General features: G+C 46.2%; 1 protein-coding gene across 1 annotated transcript in view; it reads left to right on the plus strand.

The window, feature by feature from the left end:
- The window catches only part of LOC144824185 (putative methyltransferase DDB_G0268948), a 641,160-nt gene that overhangs the window by 5,214 nt on the left and 618,507 nt on the right, over nucleotides 1-17,439 (plus strand). Inside the window, exon 2 of the mRNA XM_078683341.1 lies at nucleotides 299-409. Within this exon, the coding sequence (XP_078539467.1) occupies nucleotides 299-409 (111 nt within the window). The remainder of the gene's footprint in view (nucleotides 1-298; nucleotides 410-17,439) is intronic.

Raw genomic sequence — 17,439 nt, forward strand, 5'->3', positions numbered from 1 at the left:
CTCCGGTTGGTGGTTGCTGACGAGCAGGGCACTTGGTTGTGGGTGCAAAGCTGAAGAAAGAGGGCACTTTCTCACAGGTACTCATGTAAAGCGCTCCAATGCTGTTGAGCCAAGCTTACAGGCTATATAAAAATGCAAAAATACAAATAACTAAAAAATACCTCATTGGTAAAACTGATGTGTCATCTCTTCAACATTGGCCTCAGAGACCGAATAATGCTGCCAGTACTTGCTTCCTTTAAGTCTGAGGACGATTTTTTAATTGTCTTTTTGTGTATGTTTTGACTTTCTGCCATAGCAGATGCCTTTCCGATTTGAAAGAAAAGAACATTCAAAACTCTATGAAAAATTCATGATCCGAGAACCAGAAGCCCTACTAAGGATGATCCTTTCCTATCTGGAAGAGAAGGTAAGAAAAAAGAATGGCAAGCTGGTGGTAATGAAGAAAATGTGTAACATAGGCAAATATTTTCATAGTCAGTTTCTGAACTCAAGTCGTGAAATGCATTTGTTGGTGTGGCACTATTACCTGGCCTGTCAAAAGGGCAAGGGGTGTTGCAGAGGGGTCATTATTTCCCAGGCCATGCACTTTTTGAGCTCCATGTGCTAATGCTGCAACATTTAGTTATAGATTTTTAAAAGCAAACATTTCCTAGTACTCAATGACTTGTCCCTAAATAAGTCTAATACCACAAGATAATAATACTAACTTGAAGGGGCGTATTTTATTAGGTCTGGCATTAGCCAAGGCCATTTTTTAATTTTATTAATTAAAACATGGTCACAGCCATTATCCTGGCTGACCAGTAAATAATGAACCACAACTGCTATTCACATGGCTGCTGGCTAATTAGCAGAGATTATGCACAATTCAGCAGGTGGCTGTGCAAATACGCAAATTCTGTCAGACATGATGGCCAGCCAGCAAACCTTTCAAACGTTTTTGAAAAATAAACTTCCAAAGCAGGGTTTATATTAATAAAGCAAAACATGAATGGCCCGTAATGCTGGGAACTTTCTCCAAGTGTATCAGAGCTTTTATTTTTGTATCTGTCCCTTCCAGCCAGGTTTTTCCTAAATAGGGTGAACGTTGTAAAGTCTGTCTTCCAACATCCTCATCTCTGCCGCAAGAGCAAGTACTTCATTGACAAGCCACAAGCAAGGGAATGAGACTGTAATTAATTATATTGATTGTGAGTGGAAAATGAATAAATATTCCCAGTTAATCAGAGAAAAGCATTTTAGCATCAAAGCCACATAAGAAAAGAAACTCATAGAGAAATGTTATTCGTTGACATTAAAAAATTCTGTAAGAAATAAGACACCCAAGAAACAGAACCATTTTGACATGTAAATTCTTGTGACCTGCAGATCGATCATTTCACAGTTCCTCCTTTATATTAATTTTTCAGACAGGGAATGTGGATCCACTGTTGAGGTTTCAGAACTGATTTGGTGTGATTCTCCTATGTGATTTCTGGCTGTAGCTAAAGCACAGCCTTTGTTCTAGGTGATAACTCTCACAAAATTTTCAATAGTGCTGGGTCCATGCAGTCGAAAAGGACTGCCCTGCTTAGAGACTCTGTAACCTTTACCAGAATAAACCTCTGACCTACCTCTCACTCCGAACATCAACCCTATGCAATAGGTCATTCAGGAAGAACTAATCAGCAGCCTTTTTCTAAGAAGGATTTCTCCGATTTTCTGTGGCCAGCCTTTTATTCACCCTCCCTCACTTTGATGTCTAGGTCTCCACCCTCCAACCACAGGGATGCAGCCAATACAGTTCCAATGTCTAGTGAAGATACATCTAATCTCCATCCCGTCATGCAAAATATATCCCACTGGTCCATGCACTTAAGACTGTCACCACATCCGGAGTCTTACTACTACACACTTGCTACATATCCACCACACACTAATGCACATGGAATGTCCACTGTAAGGTCTGGGAGTAGCAAAGACTATTCTACCAATCTAAAAGCTCATTGCATCCTTGATGGCCTTCCAAATGCTTCTGTCACATATATCTCTCCACGACCCTTCATCTAGCTCTTAGAGTTTCACAGACCACTAGTCTGGTGCTGAAGCTATTACTGCTGGCCTTAGTTCATGCTGCTATCACATCTGAAAACCAGAGAATTTACTTAGTCAGATTCCAGCTTTACGCCATCTGAGATGATCTATGTGGAGCCTTCCTCAGCCCCTTCTCTACTTATCTGATCTTTCTTATAATCCTGAGCTCAGCTTTGTTGATTGCCATAGCCCTTTGACACCTTTTTAGGTCGAGCCTAGCATTGCAGCGCATTGGCTGCTCGCTTCGCGAGGCCTGCAGTATTCAGTATAGTGGGGAAGCCTTGTGGAAGCTCCGCCCACTCTCCGCCCCTCTTTTTCATTGGCTTAGGTTCTAAATGCTGCCTTCTTAATTGGTTTTAGGCTTCTTAGTCCCTCCTCATGACAGCTATGTCCTCATTTGTATCCTTCCATGGCCCTTTACTCGGAACACTATTTGATTCCCTGTCTCCCCTCCGCCCCCTTCCACAGTCTGTGATTTGCCTTCTTGCCCGCCCGCACTCCTGTTTCCAATGCAATAGATCTTGCATAAATGCGAGTTCTATTGCATTACAGATGCTTGTTCTGTTTGCTCATTGGTTTCATCTGAGCTCTTTCTGGAAAGGAAGATGGAGGGAGCCCAGCCCTTTCTTTCTTCCTCCCGGCCGGGGTTTCGCTGCTGTTGTTTTCATTCCGCACACTGGTTTCACCCTTGTCCCGGCAGGGGAAGCCTCGGTAGGGTTTTGTGAGTGGATTTCCTAGTTGGAGGAAGGGAGGGAAGGGTAGGGTCCGCTCCTTTTTGTGGCTGTGATAAGGCGTCTACTGCTCATGGCTCTGGTGCTGAACTGGAGGTTGTGTGATTTATTTTCTTTCCCTGGGAGGGAGCAGGGAGAAATGGGGCACGGGGGCTGGATATGAAAGGCACAGATATAGCCAGGGCCGAACCATTAAACGTTACCACTGTTAATTAAGCTTGATGTTAGGATTGTATCTCCCTGGCCATCCCCCTCCCAATGTTTGATCTGGAAAAGGTCTGTTGCACTTGGCTCTCATTTTTTTTTTTTAAATGGGTGTAAGACGTTACCATTTAAAGCGGCTTCATCCAAGATATTTAACCTTCCAATTTAATTAACAAGAAAATAATTTTTGGCTGCTGCCCACACACTTATGATTGCTGTCAATCAAGGCACCGGGCCCAGTCACCGTTTAACAAGCCCATTATTTCTGAGTGTTTCTTTGCTTTACAATGCCCTCTCGTCCATGTTTCAACTGTGTTGTCTCTGCCTAGCACCGCTCCACCTGACCCTCGCACGTTTGGTGCAGAGGTGCTGGAAGCTCCATTAGCATACGCAGACTAGTGTTTGTTCTTTAAGGGTAGCCAGGCCTGCTGTGACACCTTTACACACACACACCGTGTCTAATTAGTGGCCGATCGGCACAAACACAACGCAAAAATAAATAGACTGTGGTGAAGGAGGGGCATTTATATCTTGGGTTTATGGACTTATCCTCTGCTTTTGATTTGGTTAATCGCTCTAAACTTTGGCTTATTTTGCGGGATTTGGGTTTGGACACTACCTTGGTGAATTTTTTACATGACCTCCATCAGAATTTGTTTGCTTCCGTTAGGGTTACAAGGGAAGGTAGGTGTACTGAAAAATTTAGATCAGGGAGAGGGGTCAGACAGGGTTGTATTCTGGCCCCTCTTCTATTCACACTGTACATTAATTCCCTTGGTAAATCACTAAATTTAGCCACCTTGGACGTCCCGCGTATGGGAGGGTCTTCCATCCCGGTCCTCCTGTACGCGGACGACGCCGTCCTAATAGCTCGTACAGGCACGGGCCTGCAAAGACTGTTAGACCATTTCGGATCTTTCATGGAATCTTTAGATTTAAAGATCAATACACTAAAATCCCATGTCATGGTTACTGGCTCACGTAGGAAAAGCCTGAAGATTAAAACTTTTAGTTGCAATGAATCACGAATCTCTAGGGTACCTTTCTTTTGGTATTTAGGTGTCACCTTTGACGAAAAAGGATCCTGGGGACCTCAACTAAAAATGAAGGCAAATGCAGTTGCAAGATCTACTACAGGCCTTATGAACTTTTCTAAAAAATTAGGTTCCAGACCCATGGAGGCCATGATCCGTATTTACAAATCCAAGTGCTTGGCTATTGCATCCTATGGGGCTGACATCTGGGGCTATGTTCCTTCTCAAGGCATTCAAATTGTAGAAAATAACTTTATACAAGCTTTGCTGTCACTCCCAAAGTCATCTCCTACATACTCTATTCATAGTGAAGTCGGTTTGGGCCACATTGCTGACCTTCTAAAAATGGCCCCCCTGCTATGCTGGGTGAAAACCTGGACAAACGAGGAGATCACGTTGAACCATCTCATACTCAAAGACTGTATGGCCTTGGATAAGGCGGGTAGTATTCCCTGGCTAGCGTATGTTAGAGCGGCATGCGTGAAGCTAGGGCGCCCGGATATGTATTCTTCACCACAGGGCCTCAAGAAAGAAGATGTAGGGTGGGTCAAGTTGCATCTCCGGAACTTGTTGGAGTCAGAAAGGGAGGAGGTTGAACTCAATAAACCCATGGTGAGAACAATATATCAACTATCTATTTCCTCAGTTATGGAACCTTACCTAAAATATGTGACCAAACCATACCATCGTTTTCTTTTATTGAGATTTAGGTTCAACCTTATCCATTTAGTGCTTGGTACTAATATAAAGTGGGGGACCCTTGAAAATACCCCACCTTGCACATGTGATAGCTTCTCAAATCAGGACACAGTTCACTTTGTGATGTTTTGCGAACACTATCTGGAGCCCCGAAATGCAAATGCTTAACTCTGTGCAGGTCACATATGGTGTAGCCAGTTTTTTGGTGGCGGCTGCCCGATTAAACAAAACAAGATTTACCCAGACAAATACACATTCTGGTTGATATTTTGTCAACTTCGTTCTGGGGCACTGTATTAAGATCAGTGGGACATGGAGGTGCCTGTTTTCTCTGGACTCTACCTTATAGTGAATCTATTTTGTATTCAAACTTTTAAAAATAACCTCTTTTAAGGAAGCACTTTAGGAACTGCAATAGGTGTACAAATTGTTTAATTGTTAATTTTTAATCTATTTGTATGGTTTTTTATCTTTAAAAATGAATTGTGTATTGCTTTTATGGTTTTAATCAACCGAATAAAGATATTTGACTGACTGACTGAAATAGATTACTGATCAGGCTGACAGGATGGCTGAAGTAAGTGTGTCCCACAGCGGGTAGATCATGTTGGTGTAAACTGTGGATGCTTTTTTTCCGGCAAGGGAGCCATGGAGTGGGCTCCATAATGATGCAGTATGCTGGCAAAGTCCACCGCAAAGGGAGGGTAGGCCTCGGATGGGCTGTGAGGGAGTTTTTGAGTGTCATTTTCGCATCCCCTCCTAAGTGTGTCGGCCCGGTTCCTCTTCTCATTTAATGGGCATGTACGACTTACAAAGTGATGCCAGATGTCAAAATCAATATAATTTCCTACAGTTTAGGATTCATTGAAATGTTGTTTATTCTGCATCAATAGAAGAGGTTATACTTCCATCACATTTTCAGACAGTGTTTGTAAGATCAAACTTTGTGCACCTATATTATTCGTGCATATTTATTCTGTATATTAAGAAAGAATTTGTTTTTTATTTCTATACATTGTATGTGGTGTTTGTATTTGATAAATACATTAGTCTGGTCCAGTGCAACTTCTATGGGTGCTTTTTAGGTCTCGCCTACGCTGTACGCATGCGCTGCTCAGGAGGGCCTTTAGCCATCGCTCTGCTCATTTTCAAGCACTGCACTCGTACTTGTGGCGGCATCCCCCTTGTGGGAGCAAGCAGGTGCACGCCACAAGCATGAGTGCAGTGCTTGAAAAGTGAACACTGCTCTGCCAAGCGCGCGCCTCTCTCCTCACCGACACGTCCCGTTATTCTTGATGTGCTATTACTGGCAGAGCTGAACAGAGTGCTTTCTGTTCTGCATTGTCAGATTTAATGATTATTATTGTTACAAGCTGGACACAAGTGGGGGTGGACCTTGAAAAATAGAAGTAACTTCTAAGCTTCCCGCTTTTTCACAAAATATGTGCAGTCACACTGTGAATTATGGTACGTGTGGGAAATATCAAGGCTGTACGTTGTTACAACGCATGCTTTTACTACGCATGCCTTTAAAACGCAGGTTTTTCAACGCAAGTCGTTACAATGACTTGCGTTGGGGGGTGCTGGATAGTGAATAGTTTAATTTACTATTCCAACTCCAGTCCCCGTGGATAGTAGGGAAGGTGTTGGATAGTAAATTAAACTATTACCTATCCTAGAGCGCCCCCCAGCGTCATTCGTTGTAATGACTTGCGTTGAAAAACCTGCATTGTAAAGGCACTGCGTGGTAAAAGTTGTGTCGTAAAGGATGTTTCCCAAATATCAAAATGTGCAAGTGTTAAAAGTGCTTGCCAGTGCCATTGTTCTACTGTAGCTTTATTGCCCGTGCAGGTCTCCTTCACTGCCACCAGTGCCGGCATTTCAACGGACCACCGGTTCCAGCCCCTCCTCACAGTGCTGCTCACCACTGTCAGCTGCACACACTACCCACCAGTGCCTGCCTTTCACTCCGCCAACGAGACCGGAATATAGAGGCACACCCGGCATTACGCCCTGACTAGAGAATCCATAAGAACCGCATATTTAATACGACGTTGACAGACCATAATCTACTTCAAACGCCCTGAGGAAGCCCCGGGCCGGATGGCCATGTAAGGGGTGAAACACGTGTTGGCTGTTTTTTCTTCTCACCCACTCTGGTGAACAGAGTGCGAAGAAAACTTCAAACACTCCGCATGCACAATTGGAATTTTTTCCTGGATAAATCAGAGATGAAAAGTATCCTGCCCTGACAAACCTGTTGCTTCCTGCCTCTCACTCTGCCCAACAGAATCAGGTGTTGACATAGCTCATCAGCTTGAGCTCCTCACTAGGCACTAGCAAGAGTTCCTCACACCACCTACCAGCAACAGCTCCTTCATGCCACCAGTGTAAGTGCTTCACAGTGTGTGTGTGTGTGTTCCTCATTGTACCATGAATGTAAGCTCCAGCGACTTCACAATTGTGAATGGTTCTTGCTATGTTACCGGTGTGAGTTCCTTACAGTGTGCACTAGCGCAAGCTCCTCAAGGTGCCCCAGGAGTGAGCTCCTGGCTGCTCCACCCTGAGCATTTCTTTATCGCTCCGCTCACTAGTGCAGGCTCCTCATGCTCTCACCAGTTTCCATCACATCTGTGCATGAGCATCAGAGGGGAGATATGACTGCATTTTTCTCCAGTTCCTGGTTCTCTGGCGACAGGAGAGGGAGTTGAAATGAAAGAAGAGACTAACATTTGGAAGGCAGGCAGTGCAGCAAGGAAGTCACAGCACTGAGTTAAGAAGGTGTAGGATCTCACAATGTGTACTCATTACATTTAGATGTTAAGATATTGGGGCATATGTATGAGAAGTGTGCTCTCTGCCATGCACAGATCTCAGTTATGCAGGCATTACTACTGCCTGCTATGGTGCACATAACACATGTATATTTGACAAACTATGTTCGTTCACTTTGTAGTACAAACACTGCCTACTCTATAAATTATCAAATTACTGTCATAAGTAAACTATGCAACAGAATGGAACCCACACACGGAAGGATGGAGTGTATTGGGTTGTGCTAGATAATAGCCGCCCTCCCAAACCAATATAGACAAGCATAGGTATAGCCAATAGGTCTCACCTTTGGGACCTTATAAGTATTTAATCATGCAACTACCTAGAAGCAACACAGGCCTTTCATTCCCACCAATCTGGTTTCCGACCAAAATACTCCACCAAGTCGGCATTACTGGAAATATCAAATACCATCAAATTTATTTTGGATGAGGGTAAGAGGGCAGTGCTGATTTTTCTAGACCTGTCAGCAACGTTTGACTCGATCTCACATAAAAACTTGCTTAACAGATTAAGATCGTGTGGCATATCAGATCAGGCCCTGGCATGGATCACATCTTTTTTGACAAACAGGACACAATCAATCGCGCTGGGACCTTTCATGTCATCTGTACAAGTTATCACCACAGGGGTGCCGCAGGGGGCTTCTTTGAGTCCTCTGCTGTTTAATGTATATATTGTTCCTCTTGTCACTCTGATCTCTAATTATAGGATCGAGATTAAATCATACGCCGACGATATGCAATTGATCCTTTCCCTGAAAAAGACCACTACCAATGTAGAGGCAAACTTTAAAGCCTGTCTGACGGCTGGGTTGCAATGGATGAAGGAAAATCATCGTTGTTGCAACACCAGCAAGACAGAAATCTTACCGATAGGGAAAGACAATGTCTTTTGTCCAAAGGATTGGTGGCCAGACGACACTACAGCACCACCATCAACGGTAGAAATGGCCAAAAACCGAACGTGTGGTTTGACTCTGCCCTTTCCTTCAAGCCCCACGTCTTGAAACTGACTGGGACCTGTTTTGGGTTCATAAAAACCTTGAGGAAATTATTTAATTTGATTCCCCTAGTAGCCAAAAAGACAGTAGCAGTGGCCCTCATATCATCCAGATTGGATTACGGTAATAGCCTTCTTGCAGGAATTAACAAATCTATCCTGAGGAAACTTCAAGTAGTCCAGAATGCGGCGGCCAGAATGGTTTTAGGACTACCACGCAGGGCGTCGGCCTCAGCTGCATTGAAGACCCTTCACTGGCTCCCGGTCTGTAAGAGGGTCGTATTCAAACTCCTATTCACAACTTTCAGAGCCTATCGTCACCTAGGCCCAGGATATCTTTCAGCAAGATTTAGGCCTTACATTACGACAAGAACATTAAGGTCAACCACGGCCAACCTGCTCAGTGTCCCAGCATTTCGGCTAGTCATCAGAGACGGAAGATCAGCGACCGTCTTGGGAGCTAAAGCCTGGAACAAAACGCCTAATGATCTCAGAGCCATTGAATATGAGGGGCAGTTCAGAAAACAGCTAAAGACGTGGATCTTTGGTCTACCACTGGCCTCTTGCCAAAAGCTCATTTAGATTCTTGTCACCCACTCGACCTGTTGTTGAACCCTCCCAGCAGACCCGGCAGCAAGAAAACCCCCTGGTTCACCGACGAACTCAAGGAATCCAAGAAGAACTGTCGCACCCTCGAGAAAGCCTGGCGGCTCGACCAGACCACAGACAACAGGACCGCCCTCAAGCACGCCACCCGCAAACACCATCAGTTGATCCGCGCGACCAAAAAGACAGCACTCAAAGAACGACTGGACAACAACGCCCACGACAGCAAGGAACTCTTCAGCATCGTCAAAGAGTTCTCCAACCCCAGCGCCGGAAACAACAACATCACTCCCTCGCAAGACCTCTGCAACTCACTCGCCTCGTTCTTCCACCGCAAGATCGCCGACATACACAACAGCTTCGACGCACAGACCACGCACCCTACCACCGAACGAACGCCCACCACCAACACCCTCTGCAACTGGACCCCAATCAGCTCCGTAGACACCACCCGCACAATGAACTCCATCCACTCCGGATCACCAACCGACCCGTGCCAACACCACGTCTTCAACAAAGCCAACGCCATCATCGCACCCCATCTCCGAGACACTATCAACTCCTCCTTCCACACCGCCACCTTCCCGGAGAGCTGGAAGCACGCCGAGCTGACCGCCCTCCTGAAGAAACCAACGGCGGACCCCACCGACCTCAAGAACTACCGTCCCATCTCGCTCCTTCCTTTTCCGGCCAGTCATCGAGAAGACCGTCAACAAACAGCTTGCCGCCTTCCTCGAGATGAACGGATCCCTCGACCCCTCACAGTCCGGGTTTCGGGCCAACCACAGCACCGAGACCGCCCTAATCGCAGCCACCGACGACATCAGAACCCTGATCGACAACGGGGAAACAGCGGCCCTCATCCTCCTGGACCTCTCTGCGGCATTTGACACTGTCTGCCACCGCACCCTAGTGAAGCGCCTCAGCAACACCGGAGTCCGAGAGAAAGCGCTGGAGTGGATCATCTCGTTCCTCACGGGAAGAACCCAGAGAGTCCGCCTCCCTCCGTTCAGAACCGAGGCCACTGAAGTCATCTGCGGCGTACCACAAGGATCCTCACTCAGTCCAACCCTCTTCAACGTCTACTTGAGCCCCCTCGCAGCCATCGCACGCCAACACAACCTCAACATCATCTCCTACGCCGACGACACCCAGCTCATCCTCTCCCTCACCAACGACCCCACCACCGCCAGAGCCAACCTACACGAAGGGATGAAAGACGTCGCCGATTGGATGAGGAACAGCCGCCTTAAACTGAACTCAGACAAGACGGAAGTCCTCATCCTGGGATCTTCACCCTCCGCCTGGGACAACTCCTGGTGGCCCTCGGCCCTGGGCACCGCTCCCAAACCAACGGACCACGCACGCAACCTGGGCTTCATCCTGGACTCCTCCCTGTCAATGACCAGACAAGTCAACGCCGTCTCATCCTCGTGCTTCAAAACCCTGCGCATGCTCCGCAAGATCTTCAGATGGATCCCCACTGAAACCAAGAAGACGGTCACCCAGGCACTCGTTACCAGCCGACTGGACTACGGGAACACCCTCTACGCCGGAACCACAGCCAAACTTCAAAAAAGACTCCAACACTTCCAGAACGCCTCCGCACGACTCATCCTGGACATCCCCCGACACAGCCACATCACCGGACACCTGATAGACCTGCACTGGCTCCCCGTCAGCAAGAGAATCGCGTTCAGACTCCTCACCCATGCACACAAGGCTCTCCACGACCTGGGCCCCAAGTACCTCAACGACCGCATGACCTTCTACACACCCACCCGCCAGCTATGATCGACCAACCACGCACTCGCCACCGTACCACGCATCCGCAGAGCCACCGCCGGAGGAAGATCCTTCTCCTACCTGGCAGCCAAGACTTGGAACTCCCTCCCCACCCTCCTCCGGCGAACCCAGGACCATCTCACCTTCAGGAAACAGCTCAAGACCTGGCTGTTCGAGCAGTAACATACTCCCCTCCCCCAGCGCCTTGAGACCCACCCGGGTGAGTAGCGCGCTTTACAAATGCCATGATTGATTGATTGATTGATTGATTGATTGATTGATAGCGCCAGGAGACTCCGTTAGGAGTGGCAGTTACCGCTCTACAAATTCTCTTTTCATTTCATTTCATTTCATGCAGCACAATTTCCTTGGTGCAACATCAACTGTTGCATGACTAAACACGTATAATGTCCCAAAGGCAAGACCTATTGGCTATGCCAATGCTTGTTCAATGTGTGTGCAGTGCGTATGTGTAAATGGCTATTTGCCTTCAGCATAATCTGTTTCCTGCACTCTGTTTTGATTATATTCTGCTCATGATGTTATGTCAACATATTTCCATTGTGTGCTTGAGATATGTGCAGAGGTGGACTTTCCTACTCTTCATAATCATAGGGTTTGTTAATGTTAATGTAAATGATGGGATAACCCCCTCTGTACGTACGATTTCGTGCAGTATCCACACACACACAGGCATGCACAAATAAATGGCGGTTATTTCATGGGGTGGATTTATTTTCCAATGGCGTAATTACCACATACTCTACTAGACTTTTCACTAGTGTGTTCACTGTGTGATTCCTTTATATCTGCAAAAACGGGTGCCTTTTTGTCATGCTGCCTGCCGCCTTCTGATTAATGTCATAAGCAGGCTTACAAGTTAATTGTTCAGTTCAATTTCTTTTTTGTTGTTTTCTATTGCCTGTTCCCTGACACAAGCTTTAGACGTCTAGGTCTGGGTTGAGTACTACCTTGAATGTATGAGGTGGCTTTGCCCTCTGCGGTACCTGCTCCTCAAGTCTGATACAAGGTGTGTAATTTATGGCTTATCACTACTCACTGGTCCATTCTAACTGTAAACGTGACTTTAATTCGGTCTGGTCATTGTGACGAGATTTCGATTGTCTCTTGTGAAATTAAACCGGGGAGGAGGGGGGGCTCTAAGGCCCTGCTTGGCGTGTTCAATACGACCGCATTCAGAAACGCAACATCCTGTCTGGGGGTGTTCTCGGTGCTCGCAGTGAAGGTCTGCTGAGTCGAACAGCCTGACGTGCCGTTCAGGCGCTCCAGGCAGGCGCGCAACACCCATTGGGCTCACCGGGCTTCAGCCCCCCCCCCGTCGCCTCCTCTGCCCGGGCTAAGATGACACGCACTGAAATGGTGCAAGAAGGCTGCTATCCGATCCGAGGATGTGATTTTTTTTAATGCTTTCTGAGAGGCCCGGCAGCCCGAGCCAGACAGACAGACAGCCTCTAAACAGTTCCAGCGAGTGAACCCCCCTGCCCCCACCTCTTGTTTTCCCTTAGAGTGGCACTGAGGTGAAATCCTTGCCTGAAGGCAGGGATTTCACCTAAGCACTTGATGTATTGTGAGCATGGGGTGTGAAGTGCACAGCAGGGGGAAAGGGCTGGCCAGTGCAGGTGACACTTTTCCTTTGCAAAGGACTTTCTGCTGGCGTCATAGCCCAGGGTTTGCTCTTTGTGCACTTGTATAGATGTGTATTCCATACAAGTGCACAGACAGCACACCCTGGGCTATGACACCAGCAGAAATTAAATTACAATGGAAAAGCGTCACCTGCACTGCCATCCCTTTGCCCCTGCTGTCTGTGCACTGCTTTCCTTTGGTCTTATCCTGGTCGACACCTATTTAGGGTAGGCACGCATGCCTGCTGCGCTTGTCATGGTCCCAGCGCCATCTGATTGTGACTGAGGGTAGTCCAGCATCTTTATTCATCTGTCGTATCAGCAAAGGTATTTAGTAACAGTGGCTTCTTGCAAAGACAATGATACACTATTTTGAGATGGTGATATCAGCAAATGTATGCTGTAACTATGTATATCACACTTGCTTATCCTGGATTTTAAGAATCTTACTTGGAACACTCAACGAGATCAACCTGTATAGTGGCCTGTTTGGACAAAACAAGAGGTGTTCAAATTGAAGCTTTCGCAATGGCTAGACAAGGTGGTAGGATATAGGGATATGTTGCTTGAACCCATTTTTAAAGAGAGGTCAGGACATTATTAGGCCACTGCCTTGGCTCTTCACAGCTGACAGCTCTACGTCATGCATGAGGAACTGGCACAGACCTGAAGAGATGAAAGGTGGAAATGAGAGGGGACCTCGAACTCACTGCACTTCTCACTAGATGAATGGTGAGCAGGGCCATGGATCTTTCTCTTTTTGCATCCAAGGGCACCCACAATGAAGCAGAAGAGGCCCTGGCAAGGAGAAACCAGGAAACTTTTGACCCACACCTATCTACACTGTGAGTGCTTCGGAAGGGGCTGGATGCCAGGACGCAGTGCTGCTGATCAGCCAGACTCCACAGTATAGTATCAGAAGAGCAGGCATCAGTTTTGTATGTAAGTTCCAGTAACTTTAATGCATTTTTCAGCACAGCATTACCTACTGCCTGCATATCTAGGTTACTGTGAATGTTGTTCTTGACTTACATACATGGAAACGTCAAAGAGGACAGTCCACTCCGAATATGCAAATGTAGTGTTCATTTTTTGGGGTGCTAGTGGGTAACTTTAGGGTTCAGGGTGGGTGTGGGTTTTAGTGTGCCAGGGAGTCATTTTAGGGTTCAGGGTTGGTTACGTATTGGGGTGCCAGGGGGTAATGTTAGGGTTCTGAGTGGGTATGGGTTTTGGGATTCCAAGGGGGTAATTTTAGGTATCATGGCGGGTGTGGGTTTTGGGGTAGCAAGGGTTATTTTAGGGTTCAGAGTGGGTGTGGGTTTTGGGGTGTCAGGGGGCAATTTTAGGGTTCAGGGTGGGTATGGGTTATGAGGGTGCCAGGGGAATTTATGGTTCAGGGTGGGTATGGGTTATGGGGTGCCAGAGGGGAAATTATGGTTCAGCTTGGGTATGGGTTTTGCGGTGCCAGGGGTAATTTTAAGGTTCAGGGGGTGGGTATGGGTTATGGGGGTGCCAGGGGGAATTTATGGTTCAGGGTGGGTATGGGTTATGGGGTGCCAGAGGGGAAATTATGGTTCAGCTTGGGTATGGGTTTTGCGGTGCCAGGGGTAATTTTAAGGTTCAGGGGGTGGGTATGGGTTATGGGGGTGCCAGGGGGAATTTATGGTTCAGGGTGGGTATGGGTTATGGGGTGCCAGAGGGGAAATTATGGTTCAGCATGGGTATGGGTTTTGGGGTGCCTGGGGTAATTTTAAGGTTCAGGGTGGGTATGGGTTTTGGGGTGCCACGGGGTTAATTTTAGTGTTCAGCGTGGGTATGTGTTTGGTGTGCCAGGGGGAATTTTAGGGTTCAGGGCAGGTGTGCGTTTTGGGATGAGAGGGGGCTATTTTAGGGTTCAGGGTGTGTATGTGTTATGGGGTGCCAGGGGGGAATTTATGTTTCAGGGTTGGTATGGGTTATGGGGTGCCTGGGGGGAATTTATGGTTCCGGTTGGGTATGGGTTATGGGGTGCCGGGGGGTCATTTTAAGGTTCAGGGTGGGAGTGGGTTTTGGGGGGCAAGGGTGTAATTGTAGGGATCAGTGCAGGTATGGGTTTTGGGGTGCCAGGGGTAATTTTAGGGTTCAGGGTGGGTATGGGTTTTGGGGTGCCAGGGGTGATTTTAGAGTTCAGGGCGGATATGGGTTTTGGGGTCCCAGGGGGTTAATTTCAAAGTTCAGGCTGGTAATGGGTTTTTGGGTGTCGGGAGTAATTTTGGGGTTCAGTGTGGGTATGGGTTTTGGGTTAATTTGAGGGTTCAGGATGGGTATGGGCTTTGGGGTGCCAGGGGGGCAATTTTAGGGTTGGTATGGGTTGAAGGGTTGTAGGGTTTTTAAGGAAATGTGGGTGGGTGTGTATATATATATATATATACACACTTTACTTAAAAAAATAAGCCATTTACAGGGATATATAAACCTATATATATATATATATATATATATATATATATATATAGCGTTTATACTTACCTGTAAAATAGTTATATTTTAAAACGAAACTTTTACCACGCATATGCCTTTGTTGTGAAGGCATATGGTAACGTGTTGTAACAGCACTTGAGTTGTTACAACCGTTGTAAAGGCATGCGTTGTGATGGCATGTGTTGTAATGTCATACATGTGTGCGATGCTGAAGCTGCTATCCTTTCATCCATCAATCCAACCATCCATCCTTTCTGATTTCAATTTACTCTGCCAACCTTACACCCATCCTTTTAGCCATCATCTCAGATATTTATTTACTCTACCATCCCTTCACCAACGCATCCATCCTCTCACATTTACATTTACTATACTTTCACCCTTGTATCCATCCATTCTGATTTTCTTTTACGCTGCCATCATTTTACCCATTTAATTGGGATTTACCTAACCCACACAAAGGCCACTTTGTGTGGTTTTGCGTGGTTTAGAAACTCCAGAGTAATGAGAGGCAGAGCATTGAGCTGCCTTGAGTTACCTTGCGTAGGGAAGTCGTTCCATGGGTGGAGCTAGGGCATTCCCACACACCTGTCTATGGATTTCACGAGCACATTGTCCTCCTATAGAAGCAATTGTTAATGAACTGGCGAAAAAGGGTCGTCGCCTTGAAATGGCATTGTGAAAATTGGTTATATTGTGTTCCTAAAGTGCTTTGTAGTAAAATATATTAAATTGGCCTTTTAATTCAGTACATTCTGTTCCTTTTTCATAAGACAATAGCATATAAATGCATCAAATTAACAAAAATGTGTGCTCTAATTTTTGTCCAGTTTCAAATGCAGAATTCACCATATTTTTTCTCAGCTTGACCTGACCATTAACCGATCCTGATTATCTGCCATTTTAGCTCCGCCCCATTGATTAACATTAGCCACGCCCCTTCATTTGCCATGTTAGCCCCCCCCGAAATTAAGATCTAGTTGCGCCCCTGGCTCCAGGTGTTGGACAGCGCCCAGGTTGCTCCGAAGGACTTGAGGAATGTATATGGTCACTGGTCAGTTAATCGGCCGCAGTTTTTCACTTACGCACAGTGACGATTATTTAGCTACTCTTCCCCGAAACCACAGGAACCAGTGACATTTAACCCGTCATTCGTTGTCCCAGTACCTCAAGGCTTCAATATCTCACGTAAGTGAGATTTGAATAGATTGACCAAACAGTTCATTTTTTGTCACCGTTTATTAGTATTTCTAAAATCTGCAATACGCTTTTTTAAATGCATTTTTTATTGATAAAACCCAGTTCACTCATTAGTAGCAGCCAATCGTTGGCGTGGGTCTGTGTGCTGCAGCAACTCGTCGCCAAATAATTGTAGTAAATCCAAGCGCGAGCTGAATGGTTAAACTGGATTTATTGTAGATGAAATGCCCCAGCATCGGAGCATATTTATTTATTTATTTATTCATTTCTAAAGCGCCTGGTTACGCCAACCGGTGTGTGTCCGGGCTAATTGGACTAGTTACTAGAAGCTCGGTGCAAGCACCTCCCAGAACTTACATGGGGGAGGTGGGCCTGTCTTTATTTGCATCACAGTACAGAGGAGAAGAGCACGGTTTTCAGTTTTTTTCTAAATGTGGTTTCACATTGTTCCACTCTTAGAGTTTCAGGGAGCTTATTCCACAATTTTGCCGCCATGTATCTAAAGCACCTTGACCCCATTCTAGTGGTCCGTATTCTAGGGATTTTTACCAGCGCCCTTCCTTCTGATCGCAACTTGCGGCCTGGGATGTAATGTACTATTAAAGGGTGCAGGTATTGTGGCCCTTTTTTCGCAAGAATTTTATGGCAGTAACACAAGCGATAATTATCGCTATTGCTTGGTTAGAGACAAAAACTTACCGCTGAGCTGCGGCGATTTTTATCGCAAATAAACCTTGGTATTACCAAGGTTTATCGCAAATGCGATAAAAATCGGCCGCAATGCATGAATATCGCTGATAAGTCAACGATATTCATGCATTACCGAGCTAATGCTCTTAGCCATGTTATCCACCTCCCGTTGGATAACATGGCTAAGAACTGCTCAGGGCAGGTGTTTGCTTTTGGAGATATTCGCGCTTAGCGCGAATATCTCCATAAGTTGGTAATAGGAGATAGCGATGTTAGCGACTGTTTCCAGTCGCTAACATCTTGGCACGCCCACTTTGCATGTCATTAGTGATAAATATCACTGACATGCAAAGTGGGGCCCAAGATGGTCGCTATCTCCTACTAAGTGTCGCTAACTGGTGTTAGCGACAGCTAGGTAATAGGGAGATAATTTTATCTCCGCTTTCTTGGCTTTTAAAGCCAAAAAAGCGG

Source organism: Lissotriton helveticus, chromosome 3_1 (genome assembly GCF_964261635.1).
Source record: "Lissotriton helveticus chromosome 3_1, aLisHel1.1, whole genome shotgun sequence".
In the NCBI taxonomy this organism is placed as follows: Eukaryota; Metazoa; Chordata; class Amphibia; order Caudata; family Salamandridae; genus Lissotriton; species Lissotriton helveticus.